This window comes from Rattus rattus, chromosome 5, assembly GCF_011064425.1.
Source record: "Rattus rattus isolate New Zealand chromosome 5, Rrattus_CSIRO_v1, whole genome shotgun sequence".
Taxonomy (NCBI): domain Eukaryota; kingdom Metazoa; phylum Chordata; class Mammalia; order Rodentia; family Muridae; genus Rattus; species Rattus rattus.
Window position 1 is genome coordinate 9721283 of NC_046158.1, and position 21814 is coordinate 9743096.

Consider the following 21814-nt stretch of genomic DNA (forward strand, 5'->3'; position numbering starts at 1 on the left):
GTAGTGACTGCTCCGTGTGCCCACCCCACCTCCTCAGTCCCTCCACCTGACTTCCATAACCCTCAACCCGGGGCGTGTCTGCTTAGCACTTTGGCACGCACATGGCGTACTTGCACTATGCCCCTTAAAGAAGCCACAGAGAATAGGTCGCCGCGTACGGGACGAAGGGCGGGGCCCGGTGTGTTGGGCGGGGTGGGGGCGGGGCAGATTCTGTGATGACGCGGTAGGCGGAGCCTCAAGTACAACGGGCGGGAGACACAGGTGGCAGGAAGTCAACCAGCACGGTGGGCGGGACCTGCTGCTTGGTGTGGGTGTAAAGCGGTCAGTGCTTCGGGTTCTAGAGGCTAAAGGGCTAGGGGCGGTCCGTGGGGGATAGAGGGGGTGGGGCCTGGAGCGTGGGGGCGGGGTCTACTCGGGAAGGGCGCGCGGCGGAGGCGGGGCCTGCTCGTGACGGGCGGTGCGCCGGCGCCAGGCTCCTCGAGCGTGGCGGGCGGGGTCTGGAGCGTGAGGGCGCGCGGCAGGCGGGGCGGGGCGCGGCGGGAGGCGCGGCCCCTTTAAGGCTTGGCCTACGTGGCAGCCGCTAGAGCAGCCGCGGCTCAGCGAGGCCGGCCGCCGGGTACTTCCTGTGGAGGCCGCAGCAGGCGCGAGCGCCCAGGACCTGCCAGCTGAGCCTTCCGCCGCCGCCATGGGACAGAACGACCTGATGGGCACGGCCGAGGATTTCGCCGACCAGGTGCGGCCTGCCCCACAGCCCGCTGGCCATCACGGCCCCACGGACGCCCGCCCTCGCCGTCCTGCCTAGCTTCATGGAGAAATCCGAGGGAGGCTGGGCGGGGGGCGGCCAGGGAGGATCCCAGGGCCCGCGGTGCTGCTCTGTGCCCTCTGCCCTCTGAACTGCGGCGGCTCCTTGGGGACCTCTGGGGAAGGGGGTACTCTGTGCGCCCCGCTGCGTGGGGGCGTCCTCTGTCTAGGACCGTGCTGTCCCTCCCTCCTTCGCGTGGACTCTGCTCCGGTTGCCCGATCTGGGTCCACGCTGCCGAAGGAGAGGAGCCTGTCCCTTGACTCTCCTTCCCTAGTGTACAGGTGGCATGTGAACTGCAGGGAAGGCCTGGGATGAGTCTGGGCCCGAGCGGCTAGCTGGGCAGGGTTAGAACCGGAGAGAGGCGCAGGTGGCACCACTTTTAAACATTAAGTTCGACACCGATGGGGTGGGAGTTGTGGAGTGTGAGCCTTTGAATTCTGAAATTGCCCCATTAGGTCTGCGAAGTAATAATACAGTCTGAACTAGCCCTGTAGGCTGAATGGTGCCGGGCCCACCCGCCAGCCTGTTTTGGTTCTTTTAGTGTGTTCGTGGCTGTCGGTGATACGAGTAGGCATTTCGTGGCCTAGAGAACTGGAAGGCTTGGGTGTGTGTGAGCATCTTCAAATGAACTGTGGTTCGAATGAGCTTCTCTACCTCTCCTTTTGAGGGGTGTCACCTCCCGTGTTCTCATTGGGTTCCGTTGAACCATTTTCCTGTGAGCTTATCTTTTTAAAGTCATTTTCACCCCTTTTGGAAAAGTTTCTAATGTCATGATTTTGCATTAAATACATAACTTTAAAATTGTAAAAAAGTTCTCAAGGACCAAGGTCTTCCTCATGTGATGGGTTTCATTGACATAATTCTTAGTGACCCAGTTTTATCTCCCTGAGTAGCAGCTCTCTAAGAAGATGGCTCCATAGCCAAGAGAAGTTTGTGAGCTGTTCACCTCAGGATCTTCAGCTGGAAAACCCTCCATTTTGCAAGTGGATTTCACAATCCGACCCAGATAAAATATCTCCAAGAAGCTGCCAACTATCGAATGATAGATTTCAACCAGAGGAAGAGTTCATTTTTTATGAAGTCCTCCATGTACTTTGTTTTGATTTAAGTGCAAGAAGCCAAATCTGGGGACTGGACTGGCTTTTGTGGGGAATACAGTATCTACCTCCGCTAAGTAACTGATTTGGGCTCCTGGACTGGCCAGTGTCCACCACCCAGGGAAAAAAAACCCCGGTCTCCTACTGCTGGGTGTCCAGGGCATCTCAGGTCTGGAGTCAGATTTCAGCTACACACCAGTGGAAAGATGCCAGGACTGCAGATGGCCCGCTGCTTAAAACCCAAAATTCCCAGTGAAGGTTCCCTCTTGCAGGGATTAGCCTCAGAGTCCACCTGGAAGGTAGCAAAGGACACCACATGAGCTTCTGAGATGTGACTCTTCTTCTGAACCAGTGTCAGGACCTGTGCTTGTGAGCAGGCCTCAGGAAGCCTTCTGTGGCTTCAGGGTGACAGACCGGTCCTGGGATCTTTTGTGTTGGATATTCATCCGTACCCTCGAAAAGAAATCTGTCAGTGAGAACAGCGCTAACAGTCCAGCATTCTAAATGAAAGTGGCTAACGGGTTAGGGAGTGCAGTGTTACCTCTAAGGTGTTGTCAAAGAGATGTTGCAGATCCAGGTCTTTAGAAAACAAAAGTAGAACTGAGTTTGCAAAAACAGATTTGCCCAGAAAGTTGGGCTTCTCATATGAGACCTGGAAATTGTTTCTGACAGTGATGAGAAAACTGAGCCGTTAACTGGGCACCTACCTTCCTGTGAGGCTGGCCATCAAGGCTGTATCTTCCCAGGGCCACAGAGCAGTTTGTCATGATCTACATAGTCCTGGTCTTGTTTCCCAGAGGTCAGCATTCCCTCATGTTGGTAGAATTAAACCTTTCCTTTTAATGTGGAGGCTGGTGCTGTGGGATGTATACTGCTGGGATCCTGCTGGCAGGCTCCTGTAAGCCACATCTCTGACCCGGCATCAAGCTCCTTGCCCTTTGGCAGCCAGGAATGATGTCCTTTTGCTCCCAGGAAACCAGGCCCTGAAGTAAGTGCTGATATGCAGGAGGTAGGACCTTCAGAAGCCGTCAGAAACCAAGTGGGAAAGAGCCAGGGACTACGTCATGCCTATGCTCTGTGACTGGTACTTGATTTAAACTAAACAGATAGTAGAGTAGCTTCCAAGTGAATTCACACCAGGAGCATCAGTGCTTAATAGGTTCTGCCTGATGTCTGTTACCAGGGTAATAGGAAGACTGCAGGGGCCTTTATTTTGGTGTGATGTCCTGGCAAAACTACAGGCAGCAGTGGAGCAAGCTTTTAATCCTAGCACTTGGGAGGCAGGTTTATCTCTGAGTTCATGGCCAACCTGGTCTACAGAGTAAGTTCCAGGACAGCCAGGCCAGAGACATCCTGTTTCGAAAAACCAAGAAAAAAGAGTGGCAGAAGTAGACCAAGGAGTTGGTGAGGCCTTTGTGGAAGCAGTGCCAGAGTGGGCTTGATGTGGCCTGGGTAGGGCCTGCTGTCCTGGGGCCCTGAGCCTTCCCTTTTCCAGTGCTTTGTCATCTTGTACCTCTACTTTAAGTATTGGGGAGCTGACTCACTTCTCTGCCTCTGGTCTTGACTGGAGGTTGAACAGTGCCCCCTTCTGGAGAAGTGAGGTAGAGACAGGTTAGTACCTGGAAGAAGAGGGGTATAGGGTATAGTCCTCACAGACTGCGGCCTCTATTCAGTACTTGAGTTTTAGAAGAGGAAGGTGGTCCTGCACCCATGATGCGCTAGAGACCTCTCTGTGGGGTTTGGTGCATACTTGCTGAGGGTCCTAGAGTCCAGGTCAGTCCCCACACTGTTGAGCTGACCCTGCCTGCCTGTTGCTGCTCTCATTTCCCGAACTTGTGGGTCTTTGAACAGAATCCACCCAGGTAGGAACTCTAACCTGCCATTTTCTTAAAGTTCTCCCAGACTAAGGGAAACTAAGCTGCCGTGAATCCGTTTTTGTCCTGAACATAAAGAGGTTGGTATTTCTGCTCTGTGTGTTGGCAGCAGCACTCCTTGTGTGATCCTTTGCCTGTTTGATGGGTTCTGTCTCACGACAGATAAATCCCCTCAGTCCTTGCAGGGTGAGACAGATTTAAGTCTTCCTCATTCTGCCCACGTGTATGTCTGTGAACCACTTGCATACCTGATGTCCAGGGATGCCAGAAGAAGGCATCAGCTCCCAGAAACTGGAGTTACAGATGGTTGTGAGCTACCATATGGGTTCTGGGAACCAAACTTGGGTCCTCTGAGCTCTTCACTGCTGAGCCATTTCTCTAGCCCTTCTCATTTCTTAGGCTACTGGGCTGCTTCACTGCCTATTACAAGAAGGATTTATTTATATGAATACATTATAGCTGTCTTCAGACACACCAGAAGTCATGGGGTCTCATTACAGATGTTTGTGAGCCACTATGTGGTTGCTGGGAATTGAACTCAGGACCTTTGGAAAAGGAGTCAGTGCCCTTAACCACTGAGTCATCTCTCCAGCCCAGAGAAGCCTGTTTTTTCAATGGGTTGACTTGACTGACTTCTTTTCCCATACACTTTCCTCATTAGCATCCACCACTGGTTTTCCCAGGCTCTGCAATGAAGAACCATGGTTATAGAGTTTCTTGGTATTCATGGCCAGCAGGAACTAGGATATCGGCAGTGGTCTGCAGGCAGGGGATGTGGCTGTGGGAACCCTTGCGATAGCGTGATGTGAGGCAGGAGCTGTGAACAAGGTACATGTGAAGGATCTGCCTTTGTTGCTAAGCTTGGCTTTTCCCCTGTGTTGAGAGCCCATCAAAGGAGGGCTGTGGACTGGTACCCTGCGCCCACTTGATAGATCCTGTCTTTGGAAGGCAGAGCCCAGCAGATGTGCTTAGTTCAGCACTACACTGCTTTGGTCTCCCAGCCTTGCTGGTGTGGAAGGAGGTGTGACTTGCCTCTCCCTCCATTACTGTCTTCTACTCTTTAATTCTCTTGATCCAGACACTCCAATTAAGAGTAGCAGACTTGCCGGGATGTTTTAACTACATCTAGTGGATTGTGCTGGATTGTGTTCGTAGCAATTGAGCATCTGTGGTGAGGTTCTTTGAAGGAGGAGCAGACTGCAGCAAGGCTGGGCTGGTTTGTTCATCCAGTGGGTGCAGCCCCAGTATAATTGTGTTGGGGGAACAGTTCTCATTTGGAAGCAAGTCAGAACACCTCCAGTCTGTGGCTGCCTGAGAATCTATACCCTCCTGTGGTCTGCACAACTTCATTTAGGTACTTGACAATATATGGTCTTTTCTCAGAATGCTCTGAGATCCATAGTGGTGTTCTTTACTTTCAAAGAATATTGGTGATTGTATCACTGCTGGCTATTTCTAGGACATTTGGGCCATGAAGTAGAAACTGGGATGGTGAGTGGTATCACTTGTCTCCCCACCTAACAGAATGTGTATTTTCTACCAGGGCCCTAAAACTCAAGCATATTTGGACCTCTCTTCCTTTTGTGTTCATTGTGAGATTGGAGGGCAGCAACCTCTCCCACCCCTAAAAGAATTAGTTCACCATGCCTTGAGCACATTGCTGGCTAGGGTCAGACAAGGACGGACAGGGTGAAGAAACCTGTGGCCTGAGTGCCTGTGCTCTGACTTCCAGAGCTGCTGGCTCGTCTCTGTGGTGATGTCAGTGTGGCTTCTGCCGTCTCTCCAGTAGGGCTGAGTAAGCAAGGGCAGATACACACCAGGGTCACAGGCCGTGTGTCTGAAGGATGTGGGCTTCAGTGCGGTGACTTCCTGTCCCCTGCCCCAGATCAAGCCTGTCTGCACTGCCGACCAAGCCAAGCCTGGACACCCTCCATGGGAGGCCCAGGTGCTCTGCAGCCGAGACGGTCGCTTTGGCAGTGGCTTGGGTTTTACAGGAGCTTTGTGAAGTGCTAAGAATTCTGGAATACTCTTCTGTACATCCTCATAGTTTATCTGGAGGTTTAGTCAGCCCTGGGAGGGCCCGTACTGCCCACGTTCTCCCCGCTGCCCTGGTGGGGTCAGACTCTGCACTTTAGACTCTTGTTGACACGTCAGTCCACGGGCAGACCCTTGATCTTCCTCCTGGCTTCCACGGTGTCTTTGGATTTCTTTCACCTTGCCCTCAGCTCTTGAGTAAGGGCGGAGTGAGAAAAGGATGGAGTCTGCCTGCACGGCATTTGCACACAGCTTCAGGACGGTGTGCTGGTGTAACCAAGCTATCAATGTCATCTGCAGAGGGACAGAAGGAACTGCCCTTTGATGGTGATTGGCACACGTGAGTTTCACTGCAGTCATTGCTGGCGTCTTTACCTGGCTTTAGGTCATACAGGCTGTGCGGACATCCCAGCACTTTCTTTCTAGCCCATAGCCCAGCTGCTTGTCTGTACCACAGTCATCCCAGAGAGTATTAAACCTTGCAGAGAGATTGTGTTGGGGTGAGAAAGGGTAGAAAAACAGCGGTCTTTATTTTGGTGCTGCAGTCGGAGATGCTGCTTGTGGCATCTCGAGGGTAGGGGTTAGGGGTTCTCTGCTGATGCTCTCCACCAGTGCTCGGTATAGCCCTGGATGTAAGGGGGCCGTGGTGTGAAAATCCCTAAGCTGGAGCTATCTTGAGAGCCTTTCAGATGGCTTTTGTGTCTCCTACTTGTCAGTGTGCCTCGTTGGTCATGGAGCTGTGTGTCTTGTGGGGTTTCTCCTTTGATAGCTGTGGAGTGGAGCAGAGCTGGTAGATCATACTAGACACTGCCTTATGGTCCTGTGGCAGATGTGTGTGACACTGTCTTTTTCTCTGGGACCAAGTTTCGATCATCATGTAGACTTAAGAGGGGCGCATCTTCAGCAGGTGTGTAGTTGTGTAGTCTGCCCTGGCAAGGCACTGGACCCGCTGAAGGCCTCTGTCTTCCAGAGCTGACTTGTCTCCTCAGACCTGTTGCCCACACGATGAGGTTGCAGCCACCTCACCAGTGTGTTCTGTGGCCCTACAGTTCCTTCGAGTCACCAAGCAGTACCTGCCTCATGTGGCACGCCTCTGCCTGATTAGCACCTTCCTGGAAGATGGCATCCGCATGTGGTTCCAGTGGAGTGAGCAGCGCGACTATATTGATACCACCTGGAGCTGTGGTTACCTGCTGGCCTCATCCTTCGTGTTCCTCAACCTGCTGGGACAGTTGAGTAAGTGGCTCTGTAACCTCTAGTATACTTCTGGGGCATCCTGTTCATTTTGCTCCCCAAACTGTGGTGGTTGGCCATTGGAAAGCTATGTGCCAACTTGAGGTTCGGGAACCCCTTCCTGAAGGCTGATGTGACAAACAGTGAAGAGCTGCTCAGCTGAGATCACAGCCCTGGGTGTTGAAAATGCCAGCCATGGTTTGGTTCTGTGAGCTTTTGGATGGATGGACCATACGCAGTCCCCTTGCACTCATTGATTTAAACTTGCTATAGAAATTGGACATAAACCTGGTATGGCGACTCACTCCTTTAATGACAGCATTTGGGAGGAAGAGAGGCTGTCTCTTTGAGTTCAAGACCAACTTGGCCTATATACTAAAACAGGTTCCAGGGCAGGTGGGTCTATATAGTGAGACTGTCTATAAATAGACAAAGAAGACGTTGGACACAGTCTTTGCTTCTAAATGCAGGAGATGCTAGAGCCTGGCAGTTAAGGAAGTCAGAAAAGACAAAAGGTTTCAGTCAGCGCAGAACCAAGGCATGTGGGCTCACATTGGTTTTCTGACAACACAGCTGGTGGCAGCTTTCTTGTCCTTGCGTGTTAGGAGGTAAGAAAGGTCTCGTAGTTTTAAGCATTGTTGGATGTGCTCCGTAGTGGAGCAGTCAGTCCTGCACTCGTAACCTCTGGCACAAGGAGCTATAGCTCTCCACAGCAAAGTATGATCTGAACTGGTGTTTTTCAGAAGCTGGGCAGGCATCAGGGCACATTAAGGCTCTGGGAAGGTGCTTTGCTTGGGGCGCAGCAACTCAGCAGCATTGGAATGGGTGTCTTGTTGTCTTGCATATGTGGTAGCCCCTAATTCTGTCCTCTTTCTAGCTGGCTGTGTTTTGGTGCTGAGCAGGAACTTCGTGCAGTATGCCTGCTTTGGGCTGTTTGGAATCATCGCACTTCAGGTACACAGCCATCTAGTGGATCTCACTTTGGGTACATGGGGTCTGGGGTAGGTCTCACTTTGCTTTGCTTTGGTGGAGTTGTGTATTGGGTCCAGCATCTTCCCCCTTCAGCCCTCCTGTGTGTCTGGCTGTCCAGACCTATGGAGAACTGCGTAGACTTCTTTCCTAGATGGGGTTTAGGAGCAGATGGCCCCAAGCAGGTGCTAGCCATGGTACTGAGACATCATTCCCTTTTTCCTGAACTTCCGGTGGCAGAGACATAGGCCAAAGCTGTATGTGAGCTGGGAGTCACAGCATTTGACAAATAAGAATGTCTACTTACCCAAAATGGCATGGTTAAGAAGGAGAACAGTCTTGCAGTTGCTTTGTGCTCCGGGACATCACAGCACAACTCTGATAGTTGGACAGGCCTAGTGGGCAAAGTGCTCCTACTGATCTGCCTTCTGTGTCTCAAGTAGTTTGTCTATCTTATGTTCTTATCCTTTTGGACAGTCTGCCTCATGTTGTTGTGATATATATCTATAGGTATTGGTGTGAAATGCTGATTCAGTTTTTTCCTCTGTTCCTTTAGACAATTGCCTACAGCATTTTGTGGGACTTGAAGTTTCTGATGAGGTAGGTGCATTTTGGGTGTTAAGAATATAGAGTCCTTGGCCCTCTCCTGAGCACCTGTTGACTAGTGCTACCCTCTGTAGCTCCCACTGTGCCTCTGAGAAGCAGGATTCCAGGGGGCACAGCAGAGTATTCCCCCCACAGCTGGAATCCCAGCTTAATAGTGAGGGGTTCTGTCTTCTAGCCCCGTATGGCATGGGTGTGTGGACTGAGGGTCTGAGTGGAAATGAGTAGAGACCAGAGCTTGGTTCTGTGTGCATTCAAGGAACCTCCTGTTGATTCAACTTGAGGCTGGTCCTTTGTACTCAGCTTGGCCTGGTCCCATTGAATGGTGGTTTGTTTTGGAGAAAGGGCAGGATGTGGTATGTCCGTGCTGGATTCCAATCTTGCTCTGGCCTGGTGGACAGACACCTGGTAATTGTAGCTGATGTTTCTGTTCCTCAGGAACCTGGCTTTAGGAGGAGGTTTGCTGCTGCTCTTGGCAGAGTCTCGCTCAGAAGGGAAGAGCATGTTTGCTGGTGTCCCCACCATGCGTGAGAGCTCCCCCAAGCAGTACATGCAGCTTGGAGGAAGGGTCCTGCTGGTCCTGATGTTCATGACCCTCCTTCACTTTGATGCCAGCTTTTTTTCTGTGAGTACCTGAACCATATGTGGTACCTCTGCCTGAGGAGCCTGAGGAAATGAGCTCATGCTTGTAAATGAGCCGGGCCAGCTCTGACTGCTCTCCTTCAGAGTTCAGTTTACACCATGGGCCAGTACAGTTTTGTCTATCACATGGAGAAGCAGGGCTGGCAGAAAGGCTTGTTGGGAAGGTGTACCCAGCATGATGACAGTAGGTGGGTGTAGATGAACTGAGCTCAGTTATGGTATAGGGACCTACCAGGGTAGCATGCAGCTGCTACTTGTCTTCCCCAAACCTTTTACACAGTGCTTGGGGCCTGAGAGGTGGCTCACTGGCTAAGAGGGATTTCTCTGCAATTTTGAGGACCATAATTCAAATTTTAGCATGAGAGTAACTAGTCAGGCATCCCACAAATGCCTGAAAAATAGCCTGAGGGGAGCAGAAGTAGGAGGATTATTCAGATTGCTGCTTCCACCCTACCTGAGATGAGCTCTAGGTTCAAAATAGAGCCTACTTCAAAAAGGATTATCTGGAGAGTGATGGAGGATATCCAGTTCTCCTCTGGCCTTTGCCCTCCTACACAAACACAAACTTGTTTACTTATTTTTATTTATTTTTTTATTGTTGGTTGGCCAGATGTGGCACAGTCCTGTGCCCAGGAGGCAGAAGCAAGATTTTAAGTTCAAGGTCAGTCTGGGTTACATAGATCCTAAAAACCTATCTTTCACTCTCTACCATATGGTCATAGAACTTTTTACATGTTTCCACATTTCCCTTGTTATGAATTCAGTCTTTGCACCCTTGTTTCACTATTAGCAGTCAGAATCCAAAGTAGCTACATGTCAGCCTTAATACTTTGCTGCTGCTAAGTTTCCTCTGCCAGATACATGTTCTGTATTCTGCAAGGTCCTAGGGCATGGGCACAGTGAGGCTGAGGCAGCTCTCGCCCCCATCCCCACTTTTGGATTTTTTTCAAGACAGGGTTTCTTCTGTATAACCTTGGCTGAACTGGAACTGTCTATAGACTAGGCTGGTCTCGAACTCAAGAGTTCGAGATTAAAAGCATGTGTTAACCTGGCCTTCATTGCAGTTTTCTAACAAGATGGCCTTTGCCCTGCTTTATAAATCCTTGTTTCATGTTTACTGTTTATACTGCAACAGGATGGTGGCCAAGGCCATTAAATACCACCAGTGAAGCCCCTGCCTTTCCTTTGTCTTCCCTTCTCAGCTCTTCCCAGAATAACCTTCACTGCTCCACTCATGACTGACTGCTTCTCTAGATGCTCCAAGTCCGACCGTTACTCCAATACACAGTCAGGTGCTTCTTTAGCAATAGACTCACCTCTTTTTTAAAAATATTTTTATGTGCATTGTTTTGCTTACATGTATGTTTAAGGGTGTCAGTCAGATCTTGGAGTTACAGTTAGTTGTAAGCTGCCCTGTGGGTGCTGAGATTTGAACCTGGGTCATCTGGAAGAACAGTCAGTGCTCTTAACCATTGAGCCATCCTCCAACCCAGCCTCACTTCTTACCATCAGTTTTCTTAGTCCATTTTCTGTTGCTGTAACTGAATACCACAGAAGGGGCAAACATACAGTATGATATCTTACTCAGCTTATGCTTCTGGAGGCAGGGAAACCCAAGGTCGAGAGGTCACATCTGCTGAGGGCCTTGTGGTAAGGAATCTGTAGATTCCCAAGAAAACACGGGGTATCCCATGGTGAGTCTGGGGAGCAAGCCTCCTTTTATGGTCTAATCACTCATCAAAGTCTTACCTGGCAAATACCACTGATAGGATTTAAAGGATTTTCCTACATGGGAGTTGGGAGAGTACATGTAAAGCCATAGCATCTTTAATATAGAACTCCTTTTGGATGTTTAATATTCTGTATTGATACTGTCCCCCCGCAACATTTTAGGGTTTGTGTGTTCCCTCTGCCTACAGTTTCCAGCTCTCACTAGGTCCTGGTGGAAGTCATGTGAGCCTGGCTTAGATACAAGTATGCACAGCTTTCTCCCTGACCTTTAGTCTGAATGTCTTTTTTGAATCTGTGCAGATCATCCAGAACATTGTGGGCACAGCTCTGATGATCTTAGTAGCCATTGGTTTTAAAACCAAGCTGGCAGCTTTGACTCTCGTCGTCTGGCTGTTTGCCATCAACGTGTACTTCAACGCCTTCTGGACAATCCCGGTCTATAAGCCCATGCACGACTTCCTGAAATATGACTTCTTCCAGACCATGTCAGTGATTGGAGGCCTGCTCCTAGTGGTGGCTCTTGGCCCAGGGGGTGTCTCCATGGATGAGAAGAAGAAAGAGTGGTAACAGACAGATCCCTCCCCTCCCTGGCTGAGGCACAAGGCCCTGGACTGGTTCAGGGTAGAGTCAACAAACTGCCAGCATTTATGTGTCCTTTCCCCTTCCCCTCCCTTGGTAAAGGCACAGATGTTTTGAGAACTTTATTTGCAGACACCTGAAAATCGAAGGTAAAATCTTCTTTGGAGTCTGGAGTCTGACTGTCCAGGGCTGGCCAGCTGGATGGTCACTCCTTACTTAGCTAAGGCTTGGAGTAGACAGTGTGGTGGGCTGGCTGTGGCCTCATTCCTCCTGTCTCAGTTCCTTTTGGGGGTGAGGGACTTCAAGTCATGCTGAGCTGTACCTTATCATTCAAAGCAGTGTCCCTTCTTAGTTTTAAGTTTACATCCTTAGCTCAAACTAGTAAGTGACTTAGGATGGTCCAGCCAAACACCAAACAGTTAAACCTCCAGTTCAGATTTCTACCAGTGGCCCCAGCATTGCTTCTGCCCCTGTATTTTATAGGATCAATGAAGACATTAGAGAAACCACAAGTCAAGAGAACAGTACAGTATTGGAAGGGTGGGTGCTACTGCTGGCCCAAGTCCTTGATGTTAGCTGGCTGGATGCTTTTTACTGGGTGAAAGGTACCCTGGGAGTTTTCATGGCTCCAAGCAGGGATGGGATGGGGTAAGCGGCAGGAAGTTCTTAGAAAGCTGCTATCCCTCAAGCCTGGTGGTAGAAAGGGCAGGAGAGCAAGCTGCTCACAGGATGGCCCACAACCACCATGGAACCAGCCTGGGTACAGTGATGCCATGGGGCCCAGAAGTGAGGAGCCCCCATATTCAAGACACCCAGGCTCAACCCAGTTACCTCACACTTGACCGTCTCAGAGCAAGGCCTGAACTCCACAGGTTCTGCTCCCTCCAATCCCCTAGCTTAACTTCCTGTTCCAGGCTGAGCTTACCCCATCGACAGCCCTGAGGCCACCATTTCCCTGAGGCTGTTGCTTGCTCAGACTTTTGTCAACTTGCTCTGCTGGATGCAGCCAAGATACTTTTTACATTTGTGATGCCTTACCAATTTGATCTCAGTCCTGTATTTAAAGTTTTCTAACATTGCCTTACAACGTGTTTCTCTTTTTGGGGGAGGGGTGGGGTGTCTAATGCTGTGGTCTTGCTCATCTGCATGGTAGTGCCACGAGTGTGGTTGGGTCCTCCTGGATCTCTTCAGGTATACTGGAGGGAACAGACAGACAGGCTTAGAACCCCTGGAGGGAAGCTGGCAGCTCACCTCCCCCTTGGGTACAGTCTTGGAGGTCCTGCTTTCTGGCATCAGCTGGGTGGGCAGGACTGTTCTCTGAGTCACCTTAGGTCAGTCCCTTGCCTGGCTGGCTCTGCAGTCTGAATCCACCTCCTCAGCACCTGGCCCGTGTCCTACTGCAGCCGTCTGGCCTGCTGACTTCCCTAAGTGAGCTCCAGCAGTGGCCCAGGCCATGCTGTTTCTTTACCACTCAGCTGCTTGACAAGCAGAGCTGCCTCAGGGTGCACCCACCTGCAGTGCAGCCCCGTGACATTCCAGTGTGGAGTGGGAGGCAAGTGCATGCCTTGCAGCAGTAGCCCTCACCCCAAGGGTACCCCAGCCCATTTACCAGCTTTCTGTGGGCTATGCCTGGGATGGGAGAAAAAAAACCAACACATAATGGTTTGGCAAAAGTTTTCTGAAAATGCTTTAGCTTTATGTGGGAATAGGTATAAACCTCATTTTTATGCTGTATTTTATATCTTAGTTGTGTTTGAAATGTTTTGATCTTTGGAAACATCAAAATAAATAATGGCATTTGGTGTACAGTGTGGTCCTATGTGGTGACCAGCCAGGGCCGGGGACCTGGCCAGGCTCAGGATGCTACAGTAAGCTACAGCAAGGGTCACTGAACACTATGAAGAAAGCCACGCACGGAGAGGAATCTTCAACCCCGCTGATGCCGCTATCTTCTGAACAGAACCTCCAGGCCCACTCTGGACAGCAGCCAGTGTCAGGACATCAGTGGCCAGTTCCAAGGACACCCAAAGGCTTTCTTTACAGGCTTCAGCTCCCTAGCTGCTTAAAGGAACTGAAGTTCTTGGGCTTGTGATGATGGCTTTTGAACTTCTTGGTCAACGGGGTGAGCTCCTTCTGTGAAAGCAGAAAATGCTAACCAGGGCCTCTGTAGGTTCATAGGGAAGGCAGGCACTATGTGTCGAAGGCAGAAGAGCAGTCTGCTTTCTCAACACTTCTATTGCTGGGTCAGTGTGGGGCCCGGGAGAGGGCAGCACAGCTGACTACAGACTTTGTCCACCTTGCTCCTCTCTGACAGAATCCTCACTCCTGCCCCAGAGAGAGGGAGTGGTGCCCAGCAGCTAAGCCCCTGAATCCTGTGTTGCAGGTTGGGTGCACCCCAGCTTAGAGCAGTCAGGACTTACTCCTGGCAAACCTAAAGTGGCCTTGGCTTCCATATTTATAGGCTGCTTGCTACCTGACAGTGCTTTTGCAGAATTTGCTAAAACCATGGGGAGCACTAGCTATCCAGCTTCACTCAGCTGGGGCCCTGTAGCCCCCTACCCTCAGCACTCTGCAGCCCACCACTCACCTTCCTGAGTTTACGGCCCCTCTTGTGGCCCACTTTGGCTTCTCTCTCTGTAGTGCTCTTTTCTGACTGTTTGGGCTTCTCCTGTTGGTCTGTCTGAAAGTCTTCAGGCTTGAGCAGTTCTCTCTCTGTGAACAGCTCAGCTGGAAGGAACAAACACTTGGCTGAGCTGCGCCACAGGTAAAAGCATCCCTTTCCTGGGAAGAGTGGCTAACAGCAGGATCCCAAGATACCTAACAGGAGACCAGGGTGCAGGGATCAGGCTGTGCCTGCTTACGTGGGTATAGGTCTGTCATGCTGTCATCACTCAAGGCGCCTCCCTCGTCACTGGAAGTTGGTTCCCAGAATTCTGTTCTCTGGCCTGGGAGGTCATCGACATCCATCTGGTCCTCCCTCTTCTTCCTCTTGTGTAGAAGGCAGGCAGGCACATACTCCACCCCTTGTTTCTGACACTCTTCATCTAGGAGACTAGCAAGCTCATTACACTGGCACCCTCTTGGCACACAGCTAAGCTATGAGCTGTACTGTGTGAGGGTTCTATTCCTTTATCACCCTACCAGATAGGGCTGGGCACCTCAGGGGAAACTGTCTGCCTTCACCTCTCCTGAACTTGGAGCGGGAGTGAGGCTTCAGGGAAGGCACTTACTAGGGTCACCACTGCTCTCCTCAGGTACTGTAGGAGTTTGAACTACTTGGGTCAGCACCATCTCCGTGGGTAGGGGGGGTACCAGCTCCAACCATCGCTGCTCGTAGGCTGACAGTCTGACTGGGACATGGCATCGACAGAACTAACTGCTCTGCTACCGCCAGTCTTTCTCCTACTTCATCTCTGACATCTGCTCCTGGGACCACTGTGGTCTCCTCCCAGTGCTCTCAGCAGGCTAGTTAGCCCCAGGAACTGCAGCCCCCGTCTCAGCTCTTCGGTACACCTTTAAAATTCTCTTGATGGGAATTCACCATGTACCAGCACCTCCCTGTCAACTTGGCAGATGACAAAGCTAACAAAGGCACGTCAGCCTTAGCTTGCCACCTGTCAGCGCAGCCCAGGTGCCAACCTAGGAGCTCCTACATGTGTGGGAGGAAGGATCTGGCCGTGCGGCACCAGCAAACAGTCTACACATTGCTCACCTTCCCATCCTCTGACTGAAATCTGCCTGTTAGGGAGGGGCAGGTAATGCAGTCCCTGAAGTCCCAGTCTCTGCAAACCTCCACCCTTCATTCTCCTTGCCTAATTACTTCATCCCAGGAGCCTCCAAGTTACCTAATCTCACTTTCTTACCCTCATCTTCCCGCAGAGGCATGGATTAGAGACGACACCCCCCCCCCCCGCCATGCTCAAGCTGGCACCATCTCTTCTCTCAACCCTCCTGGCCTGGCACCATCCTCCTTCCCTAACCCACCTGGAGGTTAAAATAACCACAGGAGTCTTTACTCTCAGTCCCTTGGGATGCCTTCCTACCCCGGCTATACTCAACAAATACCGGAGGCCTGTCTGCAACTCTCCTCGTCCTCTGGACTGTTTGCACCAATCCTGGTCCTGATAATAGTCCTCAAGGCTCTCCTGCAGGATCAGATGACTATAGACCTGTCCTATAACTAGAGTACTGTGCCTCAGCCTGGGAGCCACCCTGGGATTGTCCCTGCTATGGAGTATCAGGCCTTGCAGTGGGGAGGTCAGGAGTCACTGGCCTCACTGTGCAAGACTAAGCAAGTGTATCAATAAAGGGTCAATCATGTGCAAGGCACCCTTCTAGCTTTTTGGGGGCAGGGGGCATGCATCCTAAGGCCTGAGCTTCTGGGGGGTGACTTACATTTTTGAAGTGCTCTCTGATACCTCCGGCCCCGAGTGTGCCTCAGCACATGTTCTGGGGACTTGTTGATGTGCCTCAGGGTGAGTTTGCAGAACAGTTGGTGCCTACAGGGTAAACAGGTTGGGTATGGAAGGGCAGTGCACACCAAGGACCCAGACTTGTGGGGTCCATCATGGCTCCATGCTGCAAACAGATAAAGGTCTGTTGGGGCTGCTCTGCTTTTAGTCTCAGTGTCTGGACTTTGAAAAGGGCATGGCTACCTAATCTCAGGAATCAGGAGGCAGAGGCAGACTTTGAGATCAGCCTGGTCTACATAGTGAGTTCCAGGCCAACCAAGCAACACAGGCTTACCTTCAAAAACAACTTCTCAAACAATTCCACCCAGTATGTGGGATTAAGGACCCAGATTATCACTCAAGGGAAAAAAACAAAAAAACAAAAACCCCCTGCAGTTTCCACACTGCTCCATGGTGCATGCTTGAGGATCCGACAGCTCAGGGAGTTCTATGTGAGGATATATCAACCACACAACCCAATAGGATTCCCAAACAGTGAAACTGGCACTGCCCAGCCTGGCTTCAGGGAACTATATGCAAGGGCCACAAGCCCTAGTCTTCAAAGTGTCACAGTGGGAGGCCTCTGTGTGCAGCAGGGGGCACAGGCCCTGCACCTAGGCATTGGCCGGCCATCTACGTACCGATTCTTTGTGCTGGGCACAATGTGTGGCTCGAACGCTGTGTAATCGAAGGCAGAGAAGGCACTTGAGAGCCGCTGGTACTTCTTGCCGCTAGTGTAGACTTGGAGGTCCGGCAGACGGCAGGGAAGCTCATGACCAGTTAGCGAGCAGCGTACCTGTGGATGAACCGCTGGTCAGAAGGTGGATCTTGCCAGCTCCGCCCCTTCCCTGCACTGCCCTCCCAGGTTCCATTGCTTTCCAGGCACGATAACCCCTTCCCCCTTCCTTTCCGGCCACGGTCCTCCGAGGTCCCAATCCTTCCAGGTCCCGTTCCTTCCTGGCCCTACTTTTCCCTGTCACGGTTCTCTTTCGACCTTGTGGGTGTTGGGCAGCAGTCTCAAGCTGGGGTGCTGGCGCAGAAATGCAAGCACATCAGAAGGTGGTTCGTCCATGATCGGAGACGCCATCTGACGACACAGCCACCACGTGAGGCAGAGCGCGGTCCCGGAAGGAAGCAGGTTTCTCCGCCCCGGAAGTGCTCAAAGATGGCTGCTGTAATGGCTTTGACTGTCCTGCGAAGACGGATAACGCGATGGCCGCAGTGGGCCTGCGCGGGGCCGGTAAGCGGGGGTTCAGAGAGGATCCTGTCCAAGAAGAGGGACCGGGAGGGCCGGGCCTGGAGTGGAGTGGAGCCGAGGAGGACCCTGCCCAAGAAGACATAGCTCGAAGTTGAGCGGGGCTGGGTTGGACGATGTCAGGTGCTCGCGCTTGACAGGCGGGGTCTCTGGGTTTACCTCGGCCTGTCTGGTCCCCGCAGGCCCCGTTCTGCGCGGTCAGAAGGAGCGTCTTTGGGTTTTCTGTTCGCTCAGGTGAGAAGGGCTCAGACCTGGGCGCGGTTGGGAGCACCCGTCTTTTCAGCCCGTTGTGGTGTATACAATACTGAGTGTATTGCACCGGGAGAGGGTTGGGCACCGGTACTGTTAATTGCCCCCTTTGCCATACATTCTCTGGGGTATAACCGGTCCTCTCGAGGAATTGGCCACCCAGTTCTGTTTATTTTAGGACTTCTGACCCCATGCCAGTGTTGTAAAACTCCCTCCAGGGATGGTCTGTAGGCCACACAGGTGTTGCAGTTCTACTGCTGAAACAGCCGCCGCTAAAGCAGAGGACGACTCTTTTCTCCAGTGGTTCCTGCTTTTCATCCCTGCTACTGCTTTTGGTCTGGGGACTTGGCAGGTGAAGACTGGGGTCGAATTTGGGTGGCTCTGAGCCTTGGACCCCACTGATACCTGCTTAGCTCACGTTGTTTCTTTAGGTCCAGCGCCGGAAATGGAAGCTGAAACTGATTGCAGAATTAGAGTCGCGAGTCATGGCTGAGCCCATCCCTCTACCTGCAGAGTGAGTGTGGCTGCCCACGTTTTCCATCCCACTTAAGGAGCAGCAATGGGGCCCTTGCTTCTGTTTGGTGTATATCTCTGTCCTATGGCAGGAACCCCGTTTCCCGCTAGACTGCCTTTATTAAGTTGCCAAAGGCACAGGAAATAGAGGTTTATTTTCGGTGCCATATTTCCCTTTTCAGGTCACAGGGTATCCATAGCGGTGAGTTTGTTGTAGCACTGGTGGGTGATAGTATGAAGGTGATGGTCTTTAAAACACGTCCTCTAAGATTGTACTGCCCCCCTCGAATCAAATTTGAAAGTTTTGCCCTTCAGGCTGGCTCTTAAGTGGAGTATAACTCACATTTTTGTTAGTGTATGTAAAGTAGCCACACTTCCCTTCTCTGGTTATCTATTTCCATTTGGCATCAAAGGTTGCTGACCATCTCTATGGAGGGCGAAACCTGTCTGATCCTTAACGAGCCTTTCTTTCTGCTTAGGGATCTACTCTGACAAGCCTGACTTGCCTACAGCCCTTCCCCCTTTCTCCTTGTAGCCCAATGGAACTGAAAAATTTGGAGTACAGGCCAGTGAAGGTCAGGGGGCACTTTGACCACTCCAAGGAGTTGTACATAATGCCTCGGACCATGGTGGACCCTGTCCGAGAGGCACGTGATGCTGGCAGATTATCCTCAACTGAAAGTGGGGCCTACGTTGTTACTCCTTTCCATTGCTCTGACTTGGGGTGAGTAGTCCATGGCTAAGCCTGTCAGCTCCCCTTACTATGCTTAATCAACCCTAAGACCTTAGGGAACCCACGAGACCCAACTAACATTGCCTGATAATTTCTAAGGTCTCCCAACACTAAGCAACTTTCTCAGGCAGTTCATTGCTAGGGTTAGACTCTGAGGCTTAGCAGTGAAGACTGACTCCATAGAATAAGAAAACCATTTGTTTGCCCAGTAGATAGATGCTGCAGTGAACATTAGTGACCATCTGTATTGGAACTCTTCCTCACCCAAAGGGACACTTTTATCATTGCTCCAGAGTCACCATCCTGGTCAATAGAGGGTTTGTTCCCAGGAAGAAAGTGAATCCGGAGACCAGGCAGCAAGGCCAGGTAAGGTCTATGGCGCTTCAGCTGTGGAGATGTATATAGGTCACCTTGTCTTCACAGGACTCTGTAAAAAGCAATTCTGCCTTTTGTAGGTTCTGGGAGAAGTAGACCTAGTAGGCATAGTGAGGCTGACAGAAAACAGGAAGCCCTTTGTTCCTGAGAACAACCCAGAGAGGAATCACTGGTATTATCGGGACCTGGACGCTATGGCCAAGATAACAGGAACGGACCCCATCTTCATTGATGCAGACTTCAGTATGTTGTGAACTTTCTACCTCTCCTTACATGGCAGGTCTTTCATTCTGACATCTGGTATAGATTGGGGGAGTGGGAAGCAGGGGATAACCTGACAGGCCCTGAAGAGGACCTCATTTGGGTGGGTGGGCTTGACAGGACTGACTGTATTGTCTCTACAGAAAGCACAACACCCGGAGGGCCCATTGGAGGTCAAACCAGAGTAACCCTTCGGAATGAGCACATGCAGTACATCATTACCTGGTCAGTCCTGCAGCCTCCAGTTGCCCCCTCCACAAACATACTGAATAGGCTGACTAAATTAATCTCTCTCAACCACAGGTATGGACTTTGTGCAGCCACATCATACTTGTGGTTCCGAAAATTTGTGCGTCGGACACCAGGTGTGTGAAAATAATGAACCTGTTCCTAACCATTATAAAATATTTTGGTTTATAAAAATCCTGGCTTGGTCTCAACATTTTCTAGGGAACGGCACCAATCTGAGCACACACACACTTGCAGCAACCCAAAGAACCAAAGAAGGAAGATAACTTTGTAATTATATTTATGTACAGAAAACTTAAGTGTACATTTAACCCAGCTTAGTGGCGAGTTCTTTAGCCTTTGCCTTTTCCAGCTTGGCAATGCGAGCCACAGACTTAGGACCCAGGACGTTGCCTCCCCAGTGGCGGCGGATCTGAAACAGAAGCAACAGTTATTATTAGCCTGATCCCTTACCCTCTAATACACAGATCAACCAGTATTGTATATGCAGTGGTTCCAAGTGGGTGCCCAGATTACATAGTTAAGGCACCAATCAAACCCACAGCCCGTACAGAGTATAGAGCTGCTCACCTCGTCATATCTGTCATTGTAATTGGTCCTAATAGCTTCCACCAGCTTAGCCAGAGCACCCTTGTCTTCCCTGGGAAGGTAATGAGAAAAACTTGTTACTGTTTGGAAAGCAGGAATGCCCCCTCCCCACCTTTTTTTTTTTTTTTTTTTTTTTTTTTTTGCCTCAGACAAGAGTATGACCACATAGTTGATTCAGGTGAAGAAATTCTTAACCATCATTGGCAAACGGTCCCAGAGCTGGGAGGGTAAAGTATGGGTGCACAAGGGAAATGGAGAGACAAGTCCAAATACTCACGAGTTCACCTGTGTGAAGGCAACAGTGGTGCACGTCTTCCTGTGGACCAGGCGCCCCAGCCTGGCCTTTCCCTTGATGATGCAGTAGGGCACCCCCATCTTTCGACACAGGGCAGGCAGGAAAACCACCAGCTAGAAGCAAGCATGAGCTGTAGGCTGTTTCGGCAGAAGCAATACCCTAGCTACACTACTTTGTGGCAATTGCTCAGGGTTAAAAAGCTCAGGAATTACACTTCAAGGTCACTTCAGCCAAAGATTCACATCATTGCAAAAGCCACACAAATCTGACCTCCCACCCTTCCAGAAACAACACAGGATCCTGGTTCTGCACCAGATGCTTAAAGTCCCCCACACCTACCTCAATGGGGTCTACATCATGGGCAATCACCACCAGCTGAGCCTTCTTGTTCTCCACCAAAGTGGTGACTGTATTGACCCCTAGAACACACAACCACTTTTTCTAAGTATTTGGGCTGCTACAGTCACAAAAGCTGCAGCCCCACCAAGCTGTGACTCAGGGTTAAAAAGCTCGATTTACTCTTCACGGTGATTTCAGGTGAAGAAATTCACACATCATTGCACAGCCTGCCCTACCGCCCTCCCTGGGTGTGTGCTTGCACTGACCTGCTCGGAGGACAGGGGGTCTCTTAGTTGGGACGTCCCCTTTGCCAGCAGCTTTCTTCTCAGCGCGGGCCAGCAGCCTCTGCTTCTTCTCCTGCTTTGTCTCTGGCCTGTACTTGTGGGCAAGCTTAAGCAGCTGAGTCGCTGGGAAAACATTTAATTAGACCCCAAGCTTTACCTCTTTTAGCACAGGTTAGCTGCTTCCTGAGTGTGGGGCTGGCTACCTAGCAAAGTCTCAATTCTCCCTTGTTATATGAATGGTCCCGACCCCTGGTACAGCTGTGGCAGCTTTAATCCTAGCACGTGGGCGACAGACAGAGGCAGCGATCTCAAAGCCTACCTGGTCTACATATTGAGCTCTACATCTAGATATCGATTCCACAACAAAGCCCTCACAAAACTACCCTATTGTGGTATGTACACCGACGAGAACGCGGTCAGCACTCTCATTTGCTTCCCCACCTCACCTGTTTTGGTGGAGGGATGGGGACCCCCTTCCACCCCTCCCTGCCACTTATCTTTACACATAGCTGTTTTAATGTGGCCATAACCTGCATTAAGGGCAAACTCAGGACCAGTTCCAAGCTCCGGAAACTTCCAACTGGCTGTGTCACAGAACCTCACCTGTTTGCCTGTCCAGGGCCTGGGTGAACTGGTTGATGGCAGGAGGTACTTTGAG

At 51.0% G+C, this 21814-nt stretch overlaps 3 protein-coding genes and 3 non-coding genes across 10 annotated transcripts; 2 read left to right on the top strand and 4 right to left on the bottom strand.

The window, feature by feature from the left end:
• The first annotated feature begins 543 nt into the window (after positions 1-543).
• On the top strand, positions 544-13370 carry Surf4 (surfeit 4). Its single transcript, XM_032903008.1, has 6 exons — positions 544-733; positions 6857-7043; positions 7918-7994; positions 8566-8609; positions 9051-9237; positions 11286-13370. The coding sequence occupies exons 1-6, from the start codon at positions 686-688 to the stop codon at positions 11550-11552; spliced, it is 810 nt and encodes a 269-aa protein (XP_032758899.1). The 5' UTR covers positions 544-685; the 3' UTR covers positions 11553-13370.
• Positions 13239-17140, bottom strand: Surf2 (surfeit 2). Of its 2 annotated transcripts, none has more exons than XM_032903010.1 (6): positions 17010-17140; positions 16657-16811; positions 15960-16063; positions 14426-14608; positions 14152-14291; positions 13239-13697 (listed from the first exon to the last, which is right to left on the bottom strand). In XM_032903010.1, the coding sequence occupies exons 1-6, from the start codon at positions 17100-17102 to the stop codon at positions 13611-13613; spliced, it is 762 nt and encodes a 253-aa protein (XP_032758901.1). In that variant the 5' UTR covers positions 17103-17140; the 3' UTR covers positions 13239-13610. The 2 variants fall into 2 exon arrangements, with proteins under 2 accessions (XP_032758901.1, XP_032758902.1); XM_032903011.1 differs by having other exon boundaries at positions 13239-13694; positions 17010-17131.
• LOC116901251 (surfeit locus protein 1) lies at positions 17136-19824 on the top strand. Of its 4 annotated transcripts, none has more exons than XM_032903004.1 (9): positions 17136-17255; positions 17453-17504; positions 17718-17871; positions 17951-18033; positions 18568-18756; positions 19059-19131; positions 19221-19383; positions 19545-19626; positions 19705-19824. In XM_032903004.1, the coding sequence occupies exons 1-9, from the start codon at positions 17228-17230 to the stop codon at positions 19772-19774; spliced, it is 894 nt and encodes a 297-aa protein (XP_032758895.1). In that variant the 5' UTR covers positions 17136-17227; the 3' UTR covers positions 19775-19824. The 4 variants fall into 4 exon arrangements, with proteins under 4 accessions (XP_032758895.1, XP_032758898.1, XP_032758897.1 ...); XM_032903007.1 differs by having other exon boundaries at positions 17159-17255; positions 17738-17871; XM_032903005.1 differs by having other exon boundaries at positions 17192-17255; positions 17698-17871.
• Positions 19825-20377: 553 nt separating this feature from the next.
• Positions 20378-20445, bottom strand: LOC116902508. The gene has a single exon (XR_004388118.1). It is a non-coding gene; the product is annotated as a small nucleolar RNA SNORD36 (small nucleolar RNA).
• A 269-nt stretch (positions 20446-20714) lies between these two features.
• On the bottom strand, positions 20715-20785 carry LOC116902507. Its single transcript, XR_004388117.1, has one exon. It is a non-coding gene; the product is annotated as a small nucleolar RNA SNORD36 (small nucleolar RNA).
• A 237-nt stretch (positions 20786-21022) lies between these two features.
• On the bottom strand, positions 21023-21096 carry LOC116902506. The gene has a single exon (XR_004388116.1). It is a non-coding gene; the product is annotated as a small nucleolar RNA SNORD36 (small nucleolar RNA).
• Positions 21097-21814: the final 718 nt, after the last annotated feature.